Here is a 20,206-nt window from a genome sequence, read left to right on the forward strand (position 1 = left end):
GCAATGTAACTTTCAGAATCCCAAATAATGCAGGAAGTGAGCTAAAGAAATGGTTTGACATGCCGAAGATTCGCATGACTTTCTTCTCTTTGTATAGACCAGTGGGAACTGCTTAAGCTCTGATGCTTCTTACAAGTATGCTTACACCTATTCACCATAACTTGCAGTTTACTTGCTTTTTAACTCTAGATTTTATCTAGGGGGGAAATGGATCCAACTCATGAAATTCTTTATCTCTGACATATATTAAAGCTGGGATAATATGGGTTATTGGCTGATAAATGCCATCAATGAGATGCAAGTGGGGGCCTACCTAGATGATCAAGCATTGCCATGTTGTTGAGGGTCACCCCCATAGTGGGTTCACAGATATTTTTAGTACTTGGCTGTAAAATTAAATGTTAGCTATTTATTTTTTAATTTTTTGAGTGGGCATAATTCAAAGCTGGGTGGTTATTTCTCAACCACATCATCAGAGATATTGTGGAAAGTCACTAATTACCAGTTAACATCACTGTCATGTGTTCTAGTTTTATACCTTTCTTCGTGGTTATTCTTGGATTATACAGTTACGAACTCACATTAATGATGCATTGAAATTAGTAAATTATGTAGGAGATGCATTAACTATGCATTAAATGGAGTGAACTATGCATTGAGGTCAAAACCGCACATTACTTTATTTCATTGATGTAGGGATTCTTTAAGCTCTGACTGTTCAGCTAGATATATGAGAAAGTCCACCAATCCACTCTTATCTCTAGTTGAGTTATCTGTCAAATATAAAACTCAAGAATCCAAGGAATGAGATAGGACTACTAAGGTGTTGACAGGTTTTGGTAAACAGAAGGGAATTACCAGCACCTCTGGTAAGATAAGTCACAGGAAGATCCAACGGAATCCAAATTTCTTGCTGAATTTTCAAGAAAGTCAGTGGGAGAACTTTCCAGAATGAGAAGATAACATCTATATCTATATATTTGGATCCTAAGAAAATACACTCTTGAGGGATTTAAAATTATTTGTGTATGGCAAGATGGTGCAAGGCCATAAGAATCTGGATTGAACCTGAATGCATTGGCAATATCTAGGAAAGTGTGGGAGTAAAGTGTGATCAAATGAACCTCCTTCAAAAGAGGTTTTCCTGTAAAAAAAGAAGACAGATGGGTTGGGCTTGGGTGAAGGCTTACTTTGGAAGTTGGGCAGGAATTTTAGCAGCCAATACAGTTCCCTGCAATGAACAGGTGAAAGAATTCACTAACCTGGATAGACTGAACATGGTGATCAGATTCAACATAAGCAAATGCTGAGTCATTTTTCAGCAATTTTGAGTGTTTTTTTTTCCAATTGATATGTCCCTGAAGTTTTTCCTAAATTGGAATTAGGTAATACTTTTCCTAAGTTTGCACTTCAGAAGTTGAAAGGCCTCAAGTCTCATTCAACTCTGTCATGGGCAAGTTTCTGAATCTGAGCAAATCTTTGAAACAAAGGCATCATAAAAATGGCTCCAGTGATTCCTTCTGTAATGAAACCAAAGGCCATTGCTGAAGCTCTATTGCAATGGATTATATCCTTGGAACAGAATCCATAGGCTTACAAGCCAGTGATATTCATAGTCCTTGACCTCAGGAATAGAAGCTTTGTTTAAGTTGGCCTTCCAATAGAATTCAAGAAGCTCCAAATTGTAAACTGTACCTTGTCACTTGTCAATGTTAAGGAGGGATTCTTAGGTGACTATAAATCCTCATCGCTGTCTTCTTTTGAGGTAGATCCTAAAATTAGTGGTATTTTATACAAACCCAGAACAACAATATCCAGTCACTGTTCCTGACTTTGACATTCTGGGATCTTGGGAAAGCAACTGATTGAGTTGATCCATTGTGGCTCCAAGATGGCTCCATTGTGACAGCTTTTCTCTGTTCCATTAAAGATTAGAGAATGGGAAGAGCTTTCAATAACTAGACTAAAACAAGAAGTGAAGATGCCTGATTTCTGGGTCTTCCTATTTGTGTAGAATTCTAGAAGCTTCCAGGAATTAACTCTCAAAGCTCAACTTAAAATGGCTTCTTGCAAATGAATGACAACTGGCTTTTGTGAAAAAGTACCCAAGAGCTTTCTTGAGTTTTGCTATCATTTATTTAGGATATTTAATGCTTTTAAGTCTGTGACAAGTAGCAACTATAATATCTGATATTTCTTTTGCTTAGTAGAAGTTATAGAGTTACATTTTATTTAATTTGAATGTAATAAATCCAAAATTCTTAGAATTAGGAACACTAGAGTCAGAATAAATGTTGGAAATCCATCACTGATTAAGCTTATTTATGCGATGTATGAACTTGCTGAAGGAAACAAAGATATCTCTCAGTTCATAATAGGAGACAGAAATATGCCCCATTAGCAACTATTTCAAAGAATACAAGGCATTATATGGTTCTGAATCTGATTCATGAAAGAACCATTAAAAGAGTACTCTGGGAGATCAAATTGTGGTAACTCTTGGCCAATTTCATGAAGGCTGGACTTAATTGTGTTTCTAAAATCCCCTATTGCTAAGCAATAGGGCTGTCATTTCTCTAAAACTACTAGAAAATTAGCTCATGTAATAGAGAACAATGGACATGCCAATTATCTTTCAACAGAAGAAAAGGAGAATTTTAGTTCCATCTGCATGCTTTTAAATACTGAAATTTAGCTGACCACTTGAAACAAAAAAAGATTTTTTATTAAATATAAAGAAAACATTTGCTTTATTTTAATATGGAGCTGCCCCAAATTGGAAGCAGTTCCACAGAAGGCATTCACATAAGTTTGGCAGGATTTTTTTTTTTTTTGATAATTAAAGAGTCAAGGAATGTTGGGGATAGATGGGATTAATATTCTTGCAAGGGCAATCCTGTAGCTAGTTTTGAAAATGAATGTATGGTAAGAGACTTATTCATATAACAGAACTGGAGAATATTTATTTTCCTGATTGCCATCCTTCAATAATTTTGGAGGGGAATGTCACATTTGGTAAGACAGGAAAAAGAGCAAATTAGAAAGACATGAAAGTGTGCAGTTGAAAAAAATAGTTTTAGTTACTAGATTAAGGGCACTGGGAAAAATCAAACATTAGCTGTTATTAATTACTATTAAATATTTTATATTAAATTTTAATGTGTTGTTACTTAATATGAAAATAGTTTGAATGGAATTAGAAAAAGCACATACAATTAACCTATAAGAAGTCTGCAGTGTAGGCTTGTTCTTCAAGCCTATATGCTCCGTAGAACATTAATCTCACTTGCTGTGTCTCTATTTTTGCTTGCTTAATTTTCTACTCTGGAGAACTGGTGCTCTCTCCTGAATACTTGCATCTTCTTCTCTCTTCTTACATTTTTCTAAATAAGTTTTGTTCAGTAAAAACTATTTTACTTTATGAAAAAATAACAAGTCTACATTTTCTAAAGAAGTGGTGTTCAATTATATAATAAATTTAATTCTTATAGACAGAACTTAAAAAAGCATTCCAGATTTCAAGTCCAGTCCCTTCAGCTGTGACATCACAGATAATTAAATGAAGTTAACCTGGTATTTTCCTGATGCTATTATTGGTTTATTCTGAGTTAATGAAATAGCATTTATTCAGGCAAGACTATTTGAGCACATCCTTTTATTTAAAAATACTTTAAAGCTTCTTTTTATAATAAAGCTCTGTGATTTGAAATACTATAAATTACAATAGTATGCGCATCCCCAGTGAATCCAGGACCCACCCAGGACCCCAGTATTCCCTCATTCCAATCTGTTTCTAACTAACTCAGTGGTATGCTTTAGTTCTCCTGCTTTGTTTTCTTTGGTCTTTTGTTGTTACTTTTCTGTCTCTTATACATGAGAGAGACCATTCTGTATTGGTCTCTTCTTACCTTACTACTGACTTCACATAGCTTATTCTCCTCCAGTTTATTCCATAATGCTACAAATGACATGATTCTGTTCTATCTTGGAGCTTAATAATATTCCACAGTGTGTTTGTGTGTATATACAAATAGTATTCCACAATGTGTTTGTATGTATGTGTATATATGTGTGCGTGTGTGTGCAAATATGTACCACAATGTCTTAAGCCAATCTTACGTTATCAGATATTTGTTCATTCCATCTTGGCTATTGTAGTAAGCTTTGTAATGACAAATAATGACAAATATTTTTAGACAAAGAAAACATGGACAGAGAGAAAAGGGATAAGTCAAAGGAAGCAATCTCTGTTGTTTCCAGTAGTACAGTGGTCATTTTCAACATGGCACTTGTATTTAATAGTACCAGGGACTGTACTTGTGTCTCCAAAATCCTTAACAGAGAAAATAATCAACCCATGTGTGCTTCTGTGATGGACAGACCTTGGAAGAGAACAATGAATGGGGCTCAAAGCTGCTTAATTGGTGCATTGGTGGATACTTGTCATCAAAAAGACAACAGATACAATGAATCTGTGTAGTAATAGTAGTTGATGCCACCTATAGTTCATTTGAGGGCCAGTGTTTGGGGTCATACAGTACTAAGGATCAAATCTCAGGCATGCACTCAACCCTTGGGCTCTATTTTTGGCCTGTCCAATGGTGGTTTTTAATAAATATAAATATGTAACCCATCCTTAGTATCTCTGTGAGAGTAACCAGCATTGAGTAAAAAATAGTAAAATATTTAGAAATATTAGAGAAAATGTTATAGTGCAACTAAAAAAATATAATAAATCTCAGTTTTTCACTTAGATGGTGGAAAACTCTCCTATTTTAAACACTTTGATACTTGTATATGCATATAGTATGTCTTAATATTGTACCAAGAGCTTTGCGTGCGTGTGTGTGTGTGTGTGTGTGTGTGTGTGTGTGTGTGTGTGTGTGTGTTTGCTTGCTTGCTTTCAATTTAAGGGTCATCTACTACCCTCCGAATCCATGGCTTCTCAGTGTTGCCTCCAGGGGAATGATTCATGTTGTCTGGTCACAAAGCAAACATTTACTCCACAAATACTGGTTTTCTACTCTTTAGAAGTGTAAACTAGTACTAGAATCATGGGTAATCCTAGGCAATATCTTGCAAGTATGTGGTATTTTGTGTGTGTGTTTTTTTTCTTTTTGGTGAATACAGAAAAGATTGCTCTGATAATTACTTCCCCTTATTTTTATTGAGTTATGCCATTAGTTTAAAATATTAGAGAATTCCAGGGACTTCACTTAATATCTTTTTATCTAACTAGGATTAATTACACCCACCTTTACAGCTCCAGAGCTGCCCACCAGCCAACACCCCTCTACTTACTTCTCCTATCCACCATCGCTTTTCACTGAATCTGAGCTTACTTTATTGTTCTTTTTTTTTTGACAATGCGTTTGGTAACTCCATATATGGATAATATTATCAGTCAATTATTTTTCACTTTCCTATTTTGCTTAGTATATTTAGTTACCTTTTAGTTTCATTTTGTTCCAAATGTAAAAGTTCTCTATTACAATGTTGGAGTATAAATCCATAGTGTATATAGATGATAGCTTTTTAAAAATCCTATTTCCTTTATGGAGTTTACAGACCAAAGGTTGGATTTTTCAACTTACTTTATTTAAGCAGCATGATTTAGAATATTACTAATGACATTTCCTACATTACCGTGTTCTACACCCATCTCCACCAGACTTATATCATAGCTGCTTTATCTCAGCATTTATTGCTGAGACTGTATATTGATTCTATCTTCTTACTATTGTGAATAATGCTCAGAGAAACTGGGAGTTAGACAATCACTCAAAATAGTTTTCAGAGCCTGTCAATAGATGTGTAGATATGGTTTTCTTAATTCCTATAGTGATCACATCCAAAACAGTGGTGGCAAGGCCTGGACCATATTTTTTAAAAAGACATACAGATGATCCACAAACATATTTAAAAAATGATGTTCAGCATATCATAAGGAGATATCACCTCATGTGAATGAGAATGACCTCTGTTGTAACAAAGAAAACAAGAGATGCCTGGAGAAAATGTGGATGTGAAAGAAGGGCACAGCTATTGGAACTATAAGTTTGTGCATTTTGGGGGAAAAGAAATTTCTTTAAATGGCAGTTGACCACTTACATGCACAACACTGTGGCTTGTGTGGAACAACCAAATTAAAAGGTCTAAAATGTTTGCTTTCTGAAAGGGGGGCTGCAGAGAGAGTAGAACCTGTCAGTCAGTTTGCAGGCAGCCCATGGGATCCCACACCACATAAAGTCTCTTGCCGAGAATCCCCAGCTAGAGTGAAACTCCAGAGCCAGGAGTAAGCCCTGAGTGAGCACCAGAAGGCATGGCTCAAAAAACAAACAAGAATTCACACAAAAAAAAAAAATCAAAAAATTTTCTTAGTAAATTGTTAGATTGACTTGTTTAAAGTATAAAAATGTTATTCTGCTCCCCACTTTAATGCTATTTGGAAGATGGATATTAGTAGGAATTTCTTATATATTCTGAAGCTTTCCACATTTGGTTCAATAAATCATTTTGTCAGCTCAAACTCTTTTCAATTGATTAGAGAAAGAAGAATGCATCAAAATGATTCACTGAAGGAGAGATTGTAATCTGACTATTTTACTGGAGTTATATATTATTCTGTTTATCATTTTCTTTTTTTTCTTCTTCAGAGAGACTAAAATTCTTTGTCATTTTCTACCTTAAATAAAAACTTTCTCCTAGGGCAATTTTTTTTCTCTCTTAGTGATATTACGATACACATTTTAAGCTTGGATGGGCCACTTCAGTTATATGAAAATTTAATTATTTTTAATGATATGATATATATTTACATTGTAGACTATGGTCAAGCCAATTTTTTGGCTTAATTTCATTTTAATAGTAAAAAGCTTTAGTTCCCAGTAAAAATGAATAATCTTCAGTATTATCCTCCAGGATAATTTAAAAAAGATTTTCTTAAATAATGGATGCCTCAAAGCAAATAAACAAACCCAGGGAGTTACTTCTTTACTTTTCCACCAAATAACATTTGATCTTAGAATAATGTCCCTTATGACTGGGAGGTACTTGGGCATAAGTCCCATCATTCCATGTCAGAGTGACAGTCAACTACCTATGAAGGAAGGTCAGTGCATTTTGGCAACAGTCCGGTGATGAAGCATATTCAACCACACAAAGCCTTTCTAATTCTAGCAGTAGTCTTCCACAAACAGCATATGTATTTTTTAATTTTTATTTAAATCATTGCAATTTACAAAGTCCTTCATAGCTGGATTTCAAATATACAATATTTTCACAATCCCACCACCAATGTCAACCTCCCTCCACCAATATTTCCAGAGTCTATCCCCTGCCATCACCTAGTCCCAACTTGCCAGCATATCAAATTCACTTATAATATTGGTTGGTAAAGTTTGGGTGTCATTATTTCATTGTGTTGGCTTGGCTATTTAGTTCTGTCCTTTCTTTTTTTTAATAGTATTCTGTATTATTTATTTATTTATTTATTTATTTATTTATTTATTTACTTATTTCCCCTCCCCATTCACAATACAGACCAGGCAAAGGGCCTGGTTTGAGGTGTATATGGGGAGCATTTACTGTACCTCCTCTTTCTATACAGTCAGTGTAAAGCTGGAAGTTGAGCTCCCATACGATCCAGCTATACCACTCCTAGAGATATATCCTAGGAACACAAAAATACAATATAAAAATCCCTTTCTCACACTTATATTCATTGCAGCACTGTTTACAATAGCCAGACTCTGGAAACAGCCTAGATGCCCCTCAATAGAGTAATGACTAAAGAAACTATGGTACATGTATACAATGGAATATTATGCAGTTGTCAGAAGAGATGAAGTCATGAAATTTTCCTATACATGGATGTATATGAAATCTATTATGCTGAGTGAAATAAGTCAGAGGGAGAGAGATAAACACAGAATGGTCTCACTCATCTATGGGTTTTGAGAAAAATGAAAAAACATTTGTGTAATGTATCTCAGAAACAAAATAGAGGAGGACTGGAGGGTCCAGCTACCGACATGTGCTCACCACAGGGATTGTTTAGTGCAGTCACAGAAATAATTACACTGAGTACTGTCATAACAAAATGTGACTGAATGAGGGAAGTAGAAAGCCTGCCTAGAGTACAGGCCAGTGTGGGGTGGGGAGGAAGGACACTTAGGATATTGGTGATAGGAATGTTGCACTGGTGAAAGTTTTTTTTACATATATAAACAATTAAAAGAAAAGAAAAGATAAGGCCTCCCAATGCTTACCACAGTTTTATTATTTTTAATTAAATATATTTTTATTTTTATACACAGTGATTATAGACATAATTGTAGTTGGGTTTCAGTCATAACAAGAATACCCTCCTTCACCCATGCAACCTTCCCATCACCAATACCCCATCTCTTCCCTCCCCCTCCTCTATTTGAGATAGGCTTTCTGCATCCCTTAAGATATGAACCTCATCACAAAGAGTGGTGAGTGTAGTTAGAGAAATAACTACGCTAAGAATTATCATAACAATGTCAGTGAGTGAGGATATAGTTCTGTTTTTTCTTAATCCCACAGATGTACCTGAATCTTCTTGGCCCCTGTTCCCCATTATTTCACATGTGTCTTTCTCTTATTCCACTTTGATTATTTCCTTCTCTCCTCAATATACTCTGAGGCCAAGAGTGTTACCAAGCAACCTGCATTTATAACATTTCATTTCTTCATGCAGTTATTCTAAACACCACATATAAATATATATATATACAATATATAAAGATATACAAATATAAAAATTTGTCCTTCTTGCTTACTTCATTTACATAATATTTTCCAGTTTCATCCATGTTGTAATGAACTTCATAGTTGCATCATTCCTTACAGCTATGAGTACTCTGTTCTGTATATGTACCACAACTTTCCCTGATCTGTTGTTGGACATCTAGGTTGATTCCAACTCTTAGTTATTATATTCAGGCCTGCAAATAATAGCAGTGTGCATACATCTTTTCAGATGAGTATTTTTCTATCCTGGGGATATATACCCCAAATTACTGGTTACTGGGATTTTCTTAGTAAACACTATTCTGTTTACTAAGAATCCTCCATACTCATTATCAGTCTATTTTTTAAAAAATGGCATTGATAGGGATGTGAATCTGGTAGAGCTCAAGTCTCCCATAGCAAGGAAGTCTGTGGTTTGATTCTCACCAACACAAGACAAGTCAAGCAGTCAAGGGAAAGTTTATATAAAAGACATATAATTCTTTTTTGGAATTCTCATGTCAAGTTCTGTGCCCACCAATTTCTTTAGGAATATGGAAAAGGGCTTGCCTTGCCTATATGTATTTTATATTCAGATATTTGTGGCTTTGTATTGTGGTTTATTTTCTTTAAAAGTACAAAGACCTTTGTGGAATATCAGTATGAGGATTTCAAAATAAAACTCATATGATATTATGTACTGGAATGGAATGTTTTCAGTATCAAATGAGTTCATTCTTCAAGGGTCTGTGTTTCCTTAAAAAAGCTACTGTATATTTTTATAAATTCATAAATGAATAGTTTTATAAACCTGTAAAATCATGGATGGAGTACTTATGTACTCTATTGAGCTCAAAAAAGGCATTTCATGGGGCCAGGCGGTGGCGCTGGAGGTAAGGTGCCTGCCTTGCCTGCGCTAGCCTAGGACGGACCGCGGTTCAATCCCCCGGCATCCCATATGGTCCCCCAAGAAGCCAGGAGCAACTTCTGAGCACATAGCCAGGAGTAACCCCTGAGCATCACAGGGTGTGGCCCAAAAACCAAAAAAAAAAAAAAGGCATTTCATTTAATCTCAGTCAGTGTTCCCTTCCACTGACAAATATGTTTATTTACCATTCGAAATGAATTTTGGATCGTTTGGGAGCCCCACTTAGCAGTGTGCCAGTCTTGCCCCTGGATCTATGCTTAGGAATCACTCCTGGTAGAGCTCAAGGGATCATATGGATTATCAGGTTTCTAACTCGGGTTGGTCTTGTACAAGGCAATTTCACTAAGAACTGTACCAGGACTTGAGCCTATCATAACTGTAGATTTTTCAGAACTAATAAATTATGTTGAATTTGTTTTATAAAATTTGAAAGTGTAAATACCATATTTATATTTTGTTCATTCTTGCATATATAAAGTTTATTTTCTTAGAAATAAACTATTATTTCCATTATTTTCTTAGAAATACACTAAAAGTATATCTAGAATTTCTATGTCTGTGCTTTTATTGTGCTTTTAATCTGTTGGTTTTTACTTCCATGGTTTGGTATGGTGTCATGAACTTAGTCTTAAAAGCCACCCACCTTGATTTTCTTTTCATTAAGGAAACTAGTTTTTATCTTATGATAAGTCTCTGATAACTCACCTAACTAACTGGTCCTAAGATCCTTATTTCTATCATGTTTTTGATATATATGAAAATGAGTTCGTTAGAACAACAGTTAGGGTAATTTCCCTTTCATCATTCTATAGGCAAGTTTGACCAAGTGTTACCAAGGAAATGTGAAAAGGTGCTTGAGGCTAACATAGTTGGTTCTATCTTCTTAAAATAGAAATTTGGAGAATTTTCTGTTGAATTTTCAGGAATGTGATATATTGAGATGTTTGATCACAGATGAAGATGTTACAGGCATTTTTTTTTTTGAACAGTGCAATCAATCATTGGAGAATGAGGAAAATGAAGGCTTCTTCATGCCCATTTTTGAAGACTGTAGTAAAGACAAGCAGTTTAAAAACAGGATCAAATAATTTGAATTTCCAGGATAATTTCTTTTTTTTTTTTGTGTGTGTGTGTGTGTGATTTTTGGGTCACACCCGGCAGTGCTCAGGGGTTATTTCTGGCTCCAGGCTCAGAAATTGCTCCTGGCAGGCACAGGGGACCATATGGGGCACCGGGATTTGAACCGATGACCTCCTGCATGAAAGGCAAACGCCTTACCTCCATGCTATCTCTCCGGCCCCCCCCCTTTTTTTTTTTGTGATTTCCAGGATAATTTCTAACTGAAGAACTGTGAATATATGAAAACTGTCTCAGGACCCAAAATTTAATGAGATTCAGCCATTTTCCATTCTTTCACAATTGTGTCCACTTCCCATATCTCTCTTCTTTAAGCTTCCTCTTCAGGTTATCTGAGGGCTTCTTAACTTCCATCTAAATATGCTTTAAAGGAATACTTTATTGGAGGTGCTACAGCAATAGTACAGTGGGTAAGGTGCTTGCCTTGCATGAAGCCAAGACAGGTTTGATTTTTGGCACCATATTTAGTCCCAGGAGTACCATCAACAGTGATTCTCGAGTACAGAGCAGGGTAAAAAGCATTCTATAATTCTGTCTGTTTGTCTGTATATCTATCTATCTACATATATGTCTATATATTTATCTAGATTTATCAACTTCCCAAGGAAAAGATACTCATCATTATTTGTAGCACAAAGAATGAAATTTGGGACTGAGATCTTTGTTTCTAATTAAGTTTTTTGGTAGATGTGAGCACATGAAGTCAATTAGGGCAACAGAATAGCCAGTCAGTTAAAACAGTTTCTCTTCAAAGACTTTTAAGGAGGGATTCAACTAAACAACACACAGTTTAGCATTTAGAAAAGAAAAGAAAAAAGGAAGGGGGGCTGGTGTGGCAAGGTTTATTTTGGTTTTGGTTTTGTTTATGCATAGGCACCATCACCCCAACCTTTCAAGAGTATATAAATTAACATCATAAGTACATACCATTTGGCTAAATCTCAAAATAATATTTGAGTATTTGTAGTGAGAGTGATTTTCAGAGAAAAAGACAGAAACTGACTTAAACAAGCTGTCTAAACCATGTTAGAATGGTTACTTGTTGGAATTTTGACTAGTCCAGGTTTTGATCACAAAGTTTAGACTGAGGCATTCTCCAGGCTGGTTGAGGTTGCAAAAATAATAGAAGAGGAGATGGAGATAAAAATCCACATTTTTGAAGGTAAAATTTACAAGGATTTATGACCCAATCCATAGGAAAATCCATATGAGAACAAAACTAAATTTTTTTATTAATAAGTGAAGTTTTAAAAATGTATTGATATTGAGTCTGGGGAACACAAGATTAGAAGTTCATGAAGTAAAAGTGAATAAAAATACGATAATGAAAAATGAAATTTGAATGAAAAGCATTCCTTTAATTCATATCTGGTATGCTCTGATAAGGGTGTTTCAGGGGAAATAACATGCAGGCTTCAAATAATGAAAATGTTGAATGCATGGAGTTCAATGTGAAAGGTGATGTTATTTATTCCAGAACATTCTCAGAGCACAGGTGCTTACTATACAGTCTCACCTCAAGGGTCTATATCAATACTTTATGGACACATGATTACTCTACAGACCCATTCTGTGTTTCAAATGACTTTTCTGCTTAAATAGTGGTGACACTAGTGTTAACATGCAAGATTTTTAGGAACAAAAGTATTATACCTCCCCCACCTATATCTAACTGCCCAGACTTTCCACCCATCTCTTTATTTTACCTCAGTTTTTCTTCCTATTGCTGGCCCCCACTACTTGATTATTTTAGTTCTGAATACAAATTTGTCATATTACTCATATCCTCATCATGTTTGTATGCCACCGATGAATGAAGTCACCTGGTATTTGTTCCTCCTTCTTTGACTGACTTACTTAAAATACTTCTTTTTATTTCAAGTCAAGGTTCAGCAAACTACAAGGTTTTATTTTTTTCTTAGAGGTGCCTAAAATTCCATTGTGCAAATCTACTGCAGCTTCTTCATTGATTTATATAAAAGAATTTTGGTTGTGTTTATATTCTAGAAATTGTACTTAGTGCAACAATGAGCACAAGTATACAAATATCTTTACAGATTGATTTTTTTAATATTCAGGGGATATATACCAAAACATGAGAAAATATTGTAACCTATTTATGATTTTGTATCCTAGCCAGTGTATCCTCTATAATGTCTAGGGCAAAGTAAATCCAGGACAAAATACTGGTGAATGAATGGTAACCAGTTTCATTTGAACTTATACTATGCTTACATTAATTTTGCCTGGTTACTAATTCATATCTATACATAGTCAACTACTCGATGTAAATCATCAGATATGACTCCATGGAGTTATCTTATTATGGGAGGATCATCAAGGGTATTAGAGATTCTTTATTGCTGGTGGTCAACTTCAACTGAGTCAAACAATTTCTTCATTGGAATAGGACAAAACACTTGGTAGGCTTGTTGGGAGTATTTTAGACTATTCTACAAAATAGATTCATTGTACTTTTATTTTTTTAATTTAATTTAATTTTTGGTTTTTGGGTCATACCCTACAGCACTCAGGGGTTACTCCTGGCTCTACACTCAGAAATCGTTCCTGACAGGCTTGGGGGACCATATAGGGTGCCTGGATTCTAACCACTTTCCTTCTGCATGTAAGGCAAATGCCTTGCCTCCATGCTATCTCTCCAGCCCCTTGTTGTGCTTTTAGCTCATTAAGTATACATTTCGTTTAATTTCTATAGACTTAGAAATTATTATTTTATGGAAATTATTTTATGGCACAAATACTCATAGGTTAGCTGGATTCTAAAATACATATTTCACTTAAAAGAGGAAACTGATGTGAACATGGTTTAGCAAAATATAATCAGAGACTAGACAGTCATTTCTGTTTGCTTGGGTGCTTGTTTCCAGTCATGATTGGAAATCAATGGAAGCTGAATCACTTTCTAAGTGACTTTATCAAGACTTTGCAAACACACTCTGCTGACCCCAAAAGAATCTGTGTAGTCCAGCTGATCCTTGATTCCCAGTAAGGGAAGAGCAAAAAGAAGTAATATTTGGGTCAAATGACTCAGCCCCAGGAAATGGCACTTTTCCTCAAAGAAAGAACAACATTAGACACACAAAAAATGGTCGACTCTGATTTTGTCTTATTCATCCATTTTTTCCTTCCTTCTCTCCTCGGAAAGATAAATCATGATTGATTGCAATCAGGACTGTCTTGTGAGCCTGAGAAAATAGCAGGGGGCCGTGGTGGTGGGTTGAATGGATTCTAGTCCCTGCTCAAGTGCTTTCTTTGGGTGTCGAACAATGATGCTATTTGTGTGGCCGTTTCGCAGATTTACTTACGGTTCTTGGACTATGAGATGCAGAATTCCAATGAGTGCAAGAGGAACTTCGTGGCCGTCTACGATGGCAGCAGCTCTGTGGAGGACCTGAAAGCTAAGTTCTGCAGCACCGTGGCCAACGATGTGATGCTGCGCACTGGGCTGGGAGTGATCCGCATGTGGGCCGATGAGGGCAGCAGGAATAGCCGTTTCCAGATGCTTTTCACGTCCTTCCAAGAACGTAAGAGTCTCTGCCCTTCCCTTGGGGCGGGGGATTCATGTACATCCCCCCAAACACCTCCCACCCCAGAAGTTGATGGTGTTTGCTTCATGGGCTTTCTTTGCTTTGAGGCTCCAATCACTGGCATCTCCGGTGCCAGTGACAGGAGAGACTTCAACCTCAATTTGGATGACTTATTTGAGCATCTGCAATGGTCGCTGGGCTTCTAACAATGCCTCCTCTTCCAGTGAGAAAGGATGAATGTGGTTTGCTGGCACTGCTTTCTTTTCCTTTTTTACCAGCATCCGGGAGTAGTTGGAGTCACTTAGGATGTGGGTTGAGTCCTCATCTTATAAAGTCCTCTGGAGTATGCTTCGCTTGCAGTTCTATTTATTTTAAATAGAGACAGCGTTCCAATTGAAGTCGACCAAGAGACATAATGGTTTAGGAATAGAGTCAATAAAAAAAACCAAAACATTCAGAAAAATATGGAAAATGGCACCAGGGCGGAAGCCTGGAGTTATGTGCAAAGTACAGCAATTTTGGAAAATTATGTTCCAACACATAGTGACTCATATTAATAGATCTATTTGGAATGTTCTTGAGAACGCCTGAATAATTCATGTTTAATAAATTTATACAAATAAATATAATAATCCCAGGCTTTTTTAGTTGTAAGTACCTTGTATTTTTAAACTTCATTTTTAATAAACAAGATGGAAGTTGTTTTTTTTTTATTTCAAGGATTTTGAAAAAATATGCAAAGATTCAATCCATATATGCTAACTATTATGTAATTGTTTTAGAGTGAACAAATGGTATTTGGGCTTTCAATTCCTTCCCAGTTACTCGGATAGATTTACAGGGCATTGGGAGTAATGAGTGTTATTTGAGCTTCTTCAATATTACTGCTATAAGACAATATATTATAAGACAGTATGTTAAAGAGCCTCTGCATACTTAATTCAAACTTAACATTTGCTGACTAGACCATAATTTCTAATCAAAACATTAGTTGTAGAACATTTTAGTTCCATCAAGAAATTCTATTGAAAAGAAAACATAAACTCTACTAGAATATGAAAAGAATTCAAACTATCAGGGCATTTTTTTTTAATTTGCCAATTGATACCATATTGAGTAGATTGATAAAGAGTGCTTTATTCAATATGATGGTATTGAACATTAAATCAATTTTTTGGTGATGAAACCTTCATGAGCAATTAAAATGACACAAAAATGGGGATAGTTAGGGATCAGAGCAATAGCACAGTTGTAGGACATTTGCCTTGCACGTGGCTGACCCAAGACGGACCTGGGTTTGATCCCTGGTATCCTATATGGTCCCCCACGCCAGGAGCTATTTCTGAGCTCATAGCCAGACCCCTGAGAGTCACCGGTTGTGGCCCAAAAACAAACAAAAATGGAGATAGTTAATATAGTAGATGATATAATAGTCTTTAAAAGTCTCTCAGAATCTGCAAGTTCTATCAAAACTTCACTCCAAAATGGTATAGTGATAAGCACAGCTGCTGATCTGGGTTTGATCTCCAGAATCCCTTCTGGACTCCTGAGCATCTCTGGGAGTAATTCCTGAGCTTAGATCCAGGAGTAATCAGAGTACTGTGAGGTGGGACTCAAATAAAAAAATGTAATAGTGATCCATTTAAAATATATGTTCTTATTTTTCAAGTTTCAAGTAAAGAACAGCAGTATAGCATAATAATATTTCCTAGTTACTCACTAGGTTTATCCTATAAACATCAATATGAACCAGCACTTTTATCATAAAATCATGGTCAAAAATATCTTATGCCTAGATAGATTGTGTTTCAGAATGGGCAGTAAATATTTGAAAGGAGGGGCCGGCGAGGTGGCGCTAGAGGTAAGGTCTCTGCTTTGCAAGCACTAGCCAAGGAAAGCTGGCGACTGCGGTTCGATCCCCTGACGTCCCATATGGTCCCCCCAAGCCAGGGGCAATTTCTGAGCTCTTAGCCAGGAGTAACCCCTGAGCATCAAACGGGTGTGGCCCGAAAAACCAAAAGAAAAAAAATATTTGAAAGGAGGTAGTTGATGTTAGTTAAAATACAAATTGCACCAACAGGTGAACTATATTTAATTTTGAGAAGATAATATCTCAATATGTTTGGTGGTTCTCCCTCACTTGCAAAGTTGTGCCTTTATAAGCTCTTCCTCAAAATACTTCACAGAATGTGCCTTTTGTTTCCTATTGGACCCATCTGAGAGCTTTACTGTACAACTCCCTCCAGGTTACCCAGACCCTAGAGTTTTAGACTTGCACAGTCCTTCTTCATCTCAACTTTATCTTTGTTCCCATTTAATTTTCGTGTGTTTTACTGGGTATTATCAAAAATAAGAGGTGCATAGTTAATGGAAGAAGTAGAACAGGATGTAAAGACGCATATAAAGATGTGTAAAGGCACAAGAAGAAAACTTTGAAAACTTGGTATTGTTCAAAATGTGATGACTACATTAGACTTCTGTTAGATGATGAGGTTCTCTATGGATTCTTGTCTGGAAGGCAAGATTAACGTTTAGTAAATGAGTTATAGGAGGACATTTGGGTGTCCCTTAGGAAAATGATAAGAGTTGTGCTATTGTGCAGTTGGATGGATTCTCAGAGACTCCAGATGGACGGTGGTGGGGGTCATTAGGTATAAATGGTGTCAGGAAATTTCTTCAAAAGGAAAAATTTCTTTCTTGGTCCTTTATTTTAATTCTGCATTTATTACTATCTTTGAGTTTTTTAAATTCTACTTCTACTGAAAATAATTTATGTCAGTAGATATATTTCTGTTTTAGCTAAAACAATAGGGATTCTAGACAGGTAATTAAATTCTAGAAGTCATTGCAGTGAATGAATGGGTTTTAATAAAAAATTTAGAAGAAATGAAGTATTTTTTGTGTGTACATGGAAAAAAAATCACCTAACTTTTATATTCCAGAAAACTATTAATTTACTGAACATCCTCAAATCTGTGTCTGGGTTGGTAGATAGTACATTTTGAAGGGCACTTTTCTTGCAGGCAACTGACCTGCTGACCTGGTAGATAGTACAGTTTGAAGGGCACTTTTCTTGCAGGCAACTGACCTGCTGACCTGGGTTCTTATGGCATCCCATAAGGACCCACGGGTACCACCAGAAGTAATTCCTGAGAACAGATCCAGAAAGAATCCTTTAGAATTGCTGGTTGAGAGGCCGGAGAGATAGCAGAGCAGTAATGAATTTGCCATACCTGGGAAGGACCAGGGTTTGATCCCTGGCAACCTATATAGTCCCCTGAGCCTTCCAAAGTGATTTCTGAACATAGAACTAGGAGTAATCTGTAAGTACCACCAGGTGTACCCCCCCCAAAAGAACCCAAAACAAGAATTGCTAATTGTGGCCTAAAATCAAATGATAATAAATAATAATAATAATAATAATAATAATAATAATAATAATAATAACCTCAAATCCCACTCCATATTTTGAACGATTTCAATACAGGTCTGAGGAAAAAAGGCAGGTTGTATCAATTTTCTTGTGTCTAACTTTGCCACTTTTGAGAGGATGCTAGAATTTCTTCCGATGATCAAGATGGTTCTAAAGGTGAAAATAACTACAGCACTTGTAAAGATGATAGTTTTAGCATCATTTTTTTATGCTCTCTACACATTAAACTTAGGTTTTTCTGTACAGGCAATGATTCCTTGAAAGTAGGAAAGCTAATGTGGGTTTACACATCAGAACTTTACGAGGGAATTTTTTTTTATAAATCCTTTTTGTATAGAACATGTGCAAGAAGGGGGACATATGAAGGTCAAGAACCATAGACCATATGACAAAAGTCATCAACTTTATTGATTTCTTCTCTGTATTAGAAGCATCGTGTTATAAATGCATATACATCACTTTAGATCTTTGACAGTATTTTAGAGTCTGAATTAAATGCCAGCACTCGCAACAACAGTTGAAGAAAATAGAAGCTCTTCTCATGGAAGTCTTGCCTTTGCCAGAGACATTGGGAGCCTCCTTCCATCTTCCTTGGCCAACTCCCTCCCACCCATCACACACTGCTGCCTCCTGACTTGCTAACTCTTCACCTCCTCTTCTTTCAGCTCTGCTAAATTCCGTTGCCCTGATTCCTGGACCACTCCTCTTCACATAAGATGCTGCTGAAATATCTTTTCTTTACATATTAATGGTATCCAGACTTCACACAATAGAGAAGTTTTGACTCTTTCAGATAAGAGTAAAAAAATCAGAATTATCAGGGGTATTTTCTCACTTACTGAGAGGATCACTTTAAAATACTCTGAATGGCACTTTGACCTTCCATCATGCAGAACAACTCATTCTCTCATGAACTGGGTTATCTGGTAGACAAAGACAAGAGAGGATGTGGGCATCTCCATACAAACCAAAAAAATCCAACTGATACATTGACTTATGTTTTAAAAAATTTACTTACTTAACATTGAAATGTTTTCTGAGATATGCATCAAATTTTGTTATTTTATTAATTGGCATTATATTTTAGTATTTTATATTAATAATTTTATAAATTTCAATTTTATGTTAATATGAAATCATGATATTAAATATAATACTTTTATCAGATGAAGTACTAATACACACGTAGCAGTTATTAGAATTCATTTACTTTCTTGGATCAAAAAAGAAAATCCATAATAGACTGAAACAATAGAACAGTGGATAGGTGCTTGCCTTGCATGTGGCAAGGTTCAATCCCAGGACCCAATGTGGTGCAACAAGCCCACCATGAGTGATACCTGAATGCAGAACTAAGAGTAAGTCCTAAGAAACACTAGGCATGACTCAAAAAGAGACAAACAAACTAAAATCTAAATGTTGGTGAGAACCAGTTAGAAACATATCTGTAGATGAAGCAGAATAAATAAGTTGATTTACATAGACATGGCACCTAATGATTCTCACATTAACTATTATAAGTATGTTTTGTTTTTCTAGATTCAATTTAAGATTGCCTGGAAAAAAGCAGTCCATGTATTTGTATTAATTTCATAAATTTATCTTGGTTTAATTTTCAAAATGAAAAGGCATTGTTACTATAATTTCAATTCTCTCATATTTATTATATATGAATGCCCATTGCAAGTTTAGAGGAGACATGTAATATGTGAAATACACATGATGGAGACATTAGGTAAATAAGCTAATTCTATACAAGTCCCCTTTTCGAGTGCCTATATTTTGCATGCTATGACTTGTTAGTAACCAGATTAGCACAGCCATGTCGTAGCTAGTTTGAATTTCTGAAGTTTGGCCTTAGTAGCTCAGCTGCCTTTCTTGCATAGTAAAATTATGCCACTAACTTCTTCGCTCTAAAGACCCTATTTTTGTTAAGTGCAAACAGCTAAGTGCAAAGATATGAAAAATATTTTCTACTCCGTAGACTTCCCCTCCCCCCATTTACTAAAATGAGAAACTACTTATAATTTCCTATTTGTGAGAAAATTCCTACAGAATTTAAACTACAGATATACATAGAGTGAAGAACTCTATGTGCAAGAGCATTTAAGTTCAGAGAGGAGTTGAGTTGAGCTCAGGAACCCTCAGACAGATGAAATCTGAGCTGAATCTCAGGATTTTTTATCACTTGCTTTAGTTCATTTGTCTCTCATATGTCTCTCACATCCTTTGAGCAAGGCAGAGCTCGTGAATTATGTGGGGTACATAATATGTGGCCATTAAATCATATCTTGTGGCAAACATTATTGGGCAAATGTCAGCAAGCTTCTCAATCAGTTGACCCATTTATCAAGGGAGTTTATTTTTGATAGGTGTGAGGGAGGACACATTCAACAGTGTTCA

The 20,206-nt window shown here is 35.8% G+C and overlaps 1 protein-coding gene and 1 pseudogene across 6 annotated transcripts in view; one reads left to right on the plus strand and one right to left on the minus strand.

Moving 5' to 3' along the window:
• NETO1 (neuropilin and tolloid like 1) overlaps nt 1-20,206 on the plus strand; it is a 121,002-nt gene that overhangs the window by 81,240 nt on the left and 19,556 nt on the right. For all 6 annotated transcript variants that reach the window (XR_007499585.1, XM_049781761.1, XM_049781759.1 and 3 more), the window contains one exon: nt 14,139-14,367. Coding sequence is in view for 5 of the 6 variants with exons in the window: in XM_049781761.1 (XP_049637718.1) it covers nt 14,139-14,367 (229 nt within the window). In the remaining variant the exon portion in view is untranslated. The remainder of the gene's footprint in view (nt 1-14,138; nt 14,368-20,206) is intronic.
• LOC126021231 (uncharacterized) lies at nt 7,518-7,629 on the minus strand (annotated as a pseudogene).

Source organism: Suncus etruscus, chromosome 10 (genome assembly GCF_024139225.1).
Source record: "Suncus etruscus isolate mSunEtr1 chromosome 10, mSunEtr1.pri.cur, whole genome shotgun sequence".
NCBI lineage: Eukaryota > Metazoa > Chordata > Mammalia > Eulipotyphla > Soricidae > Suncus > Suncus etruscus.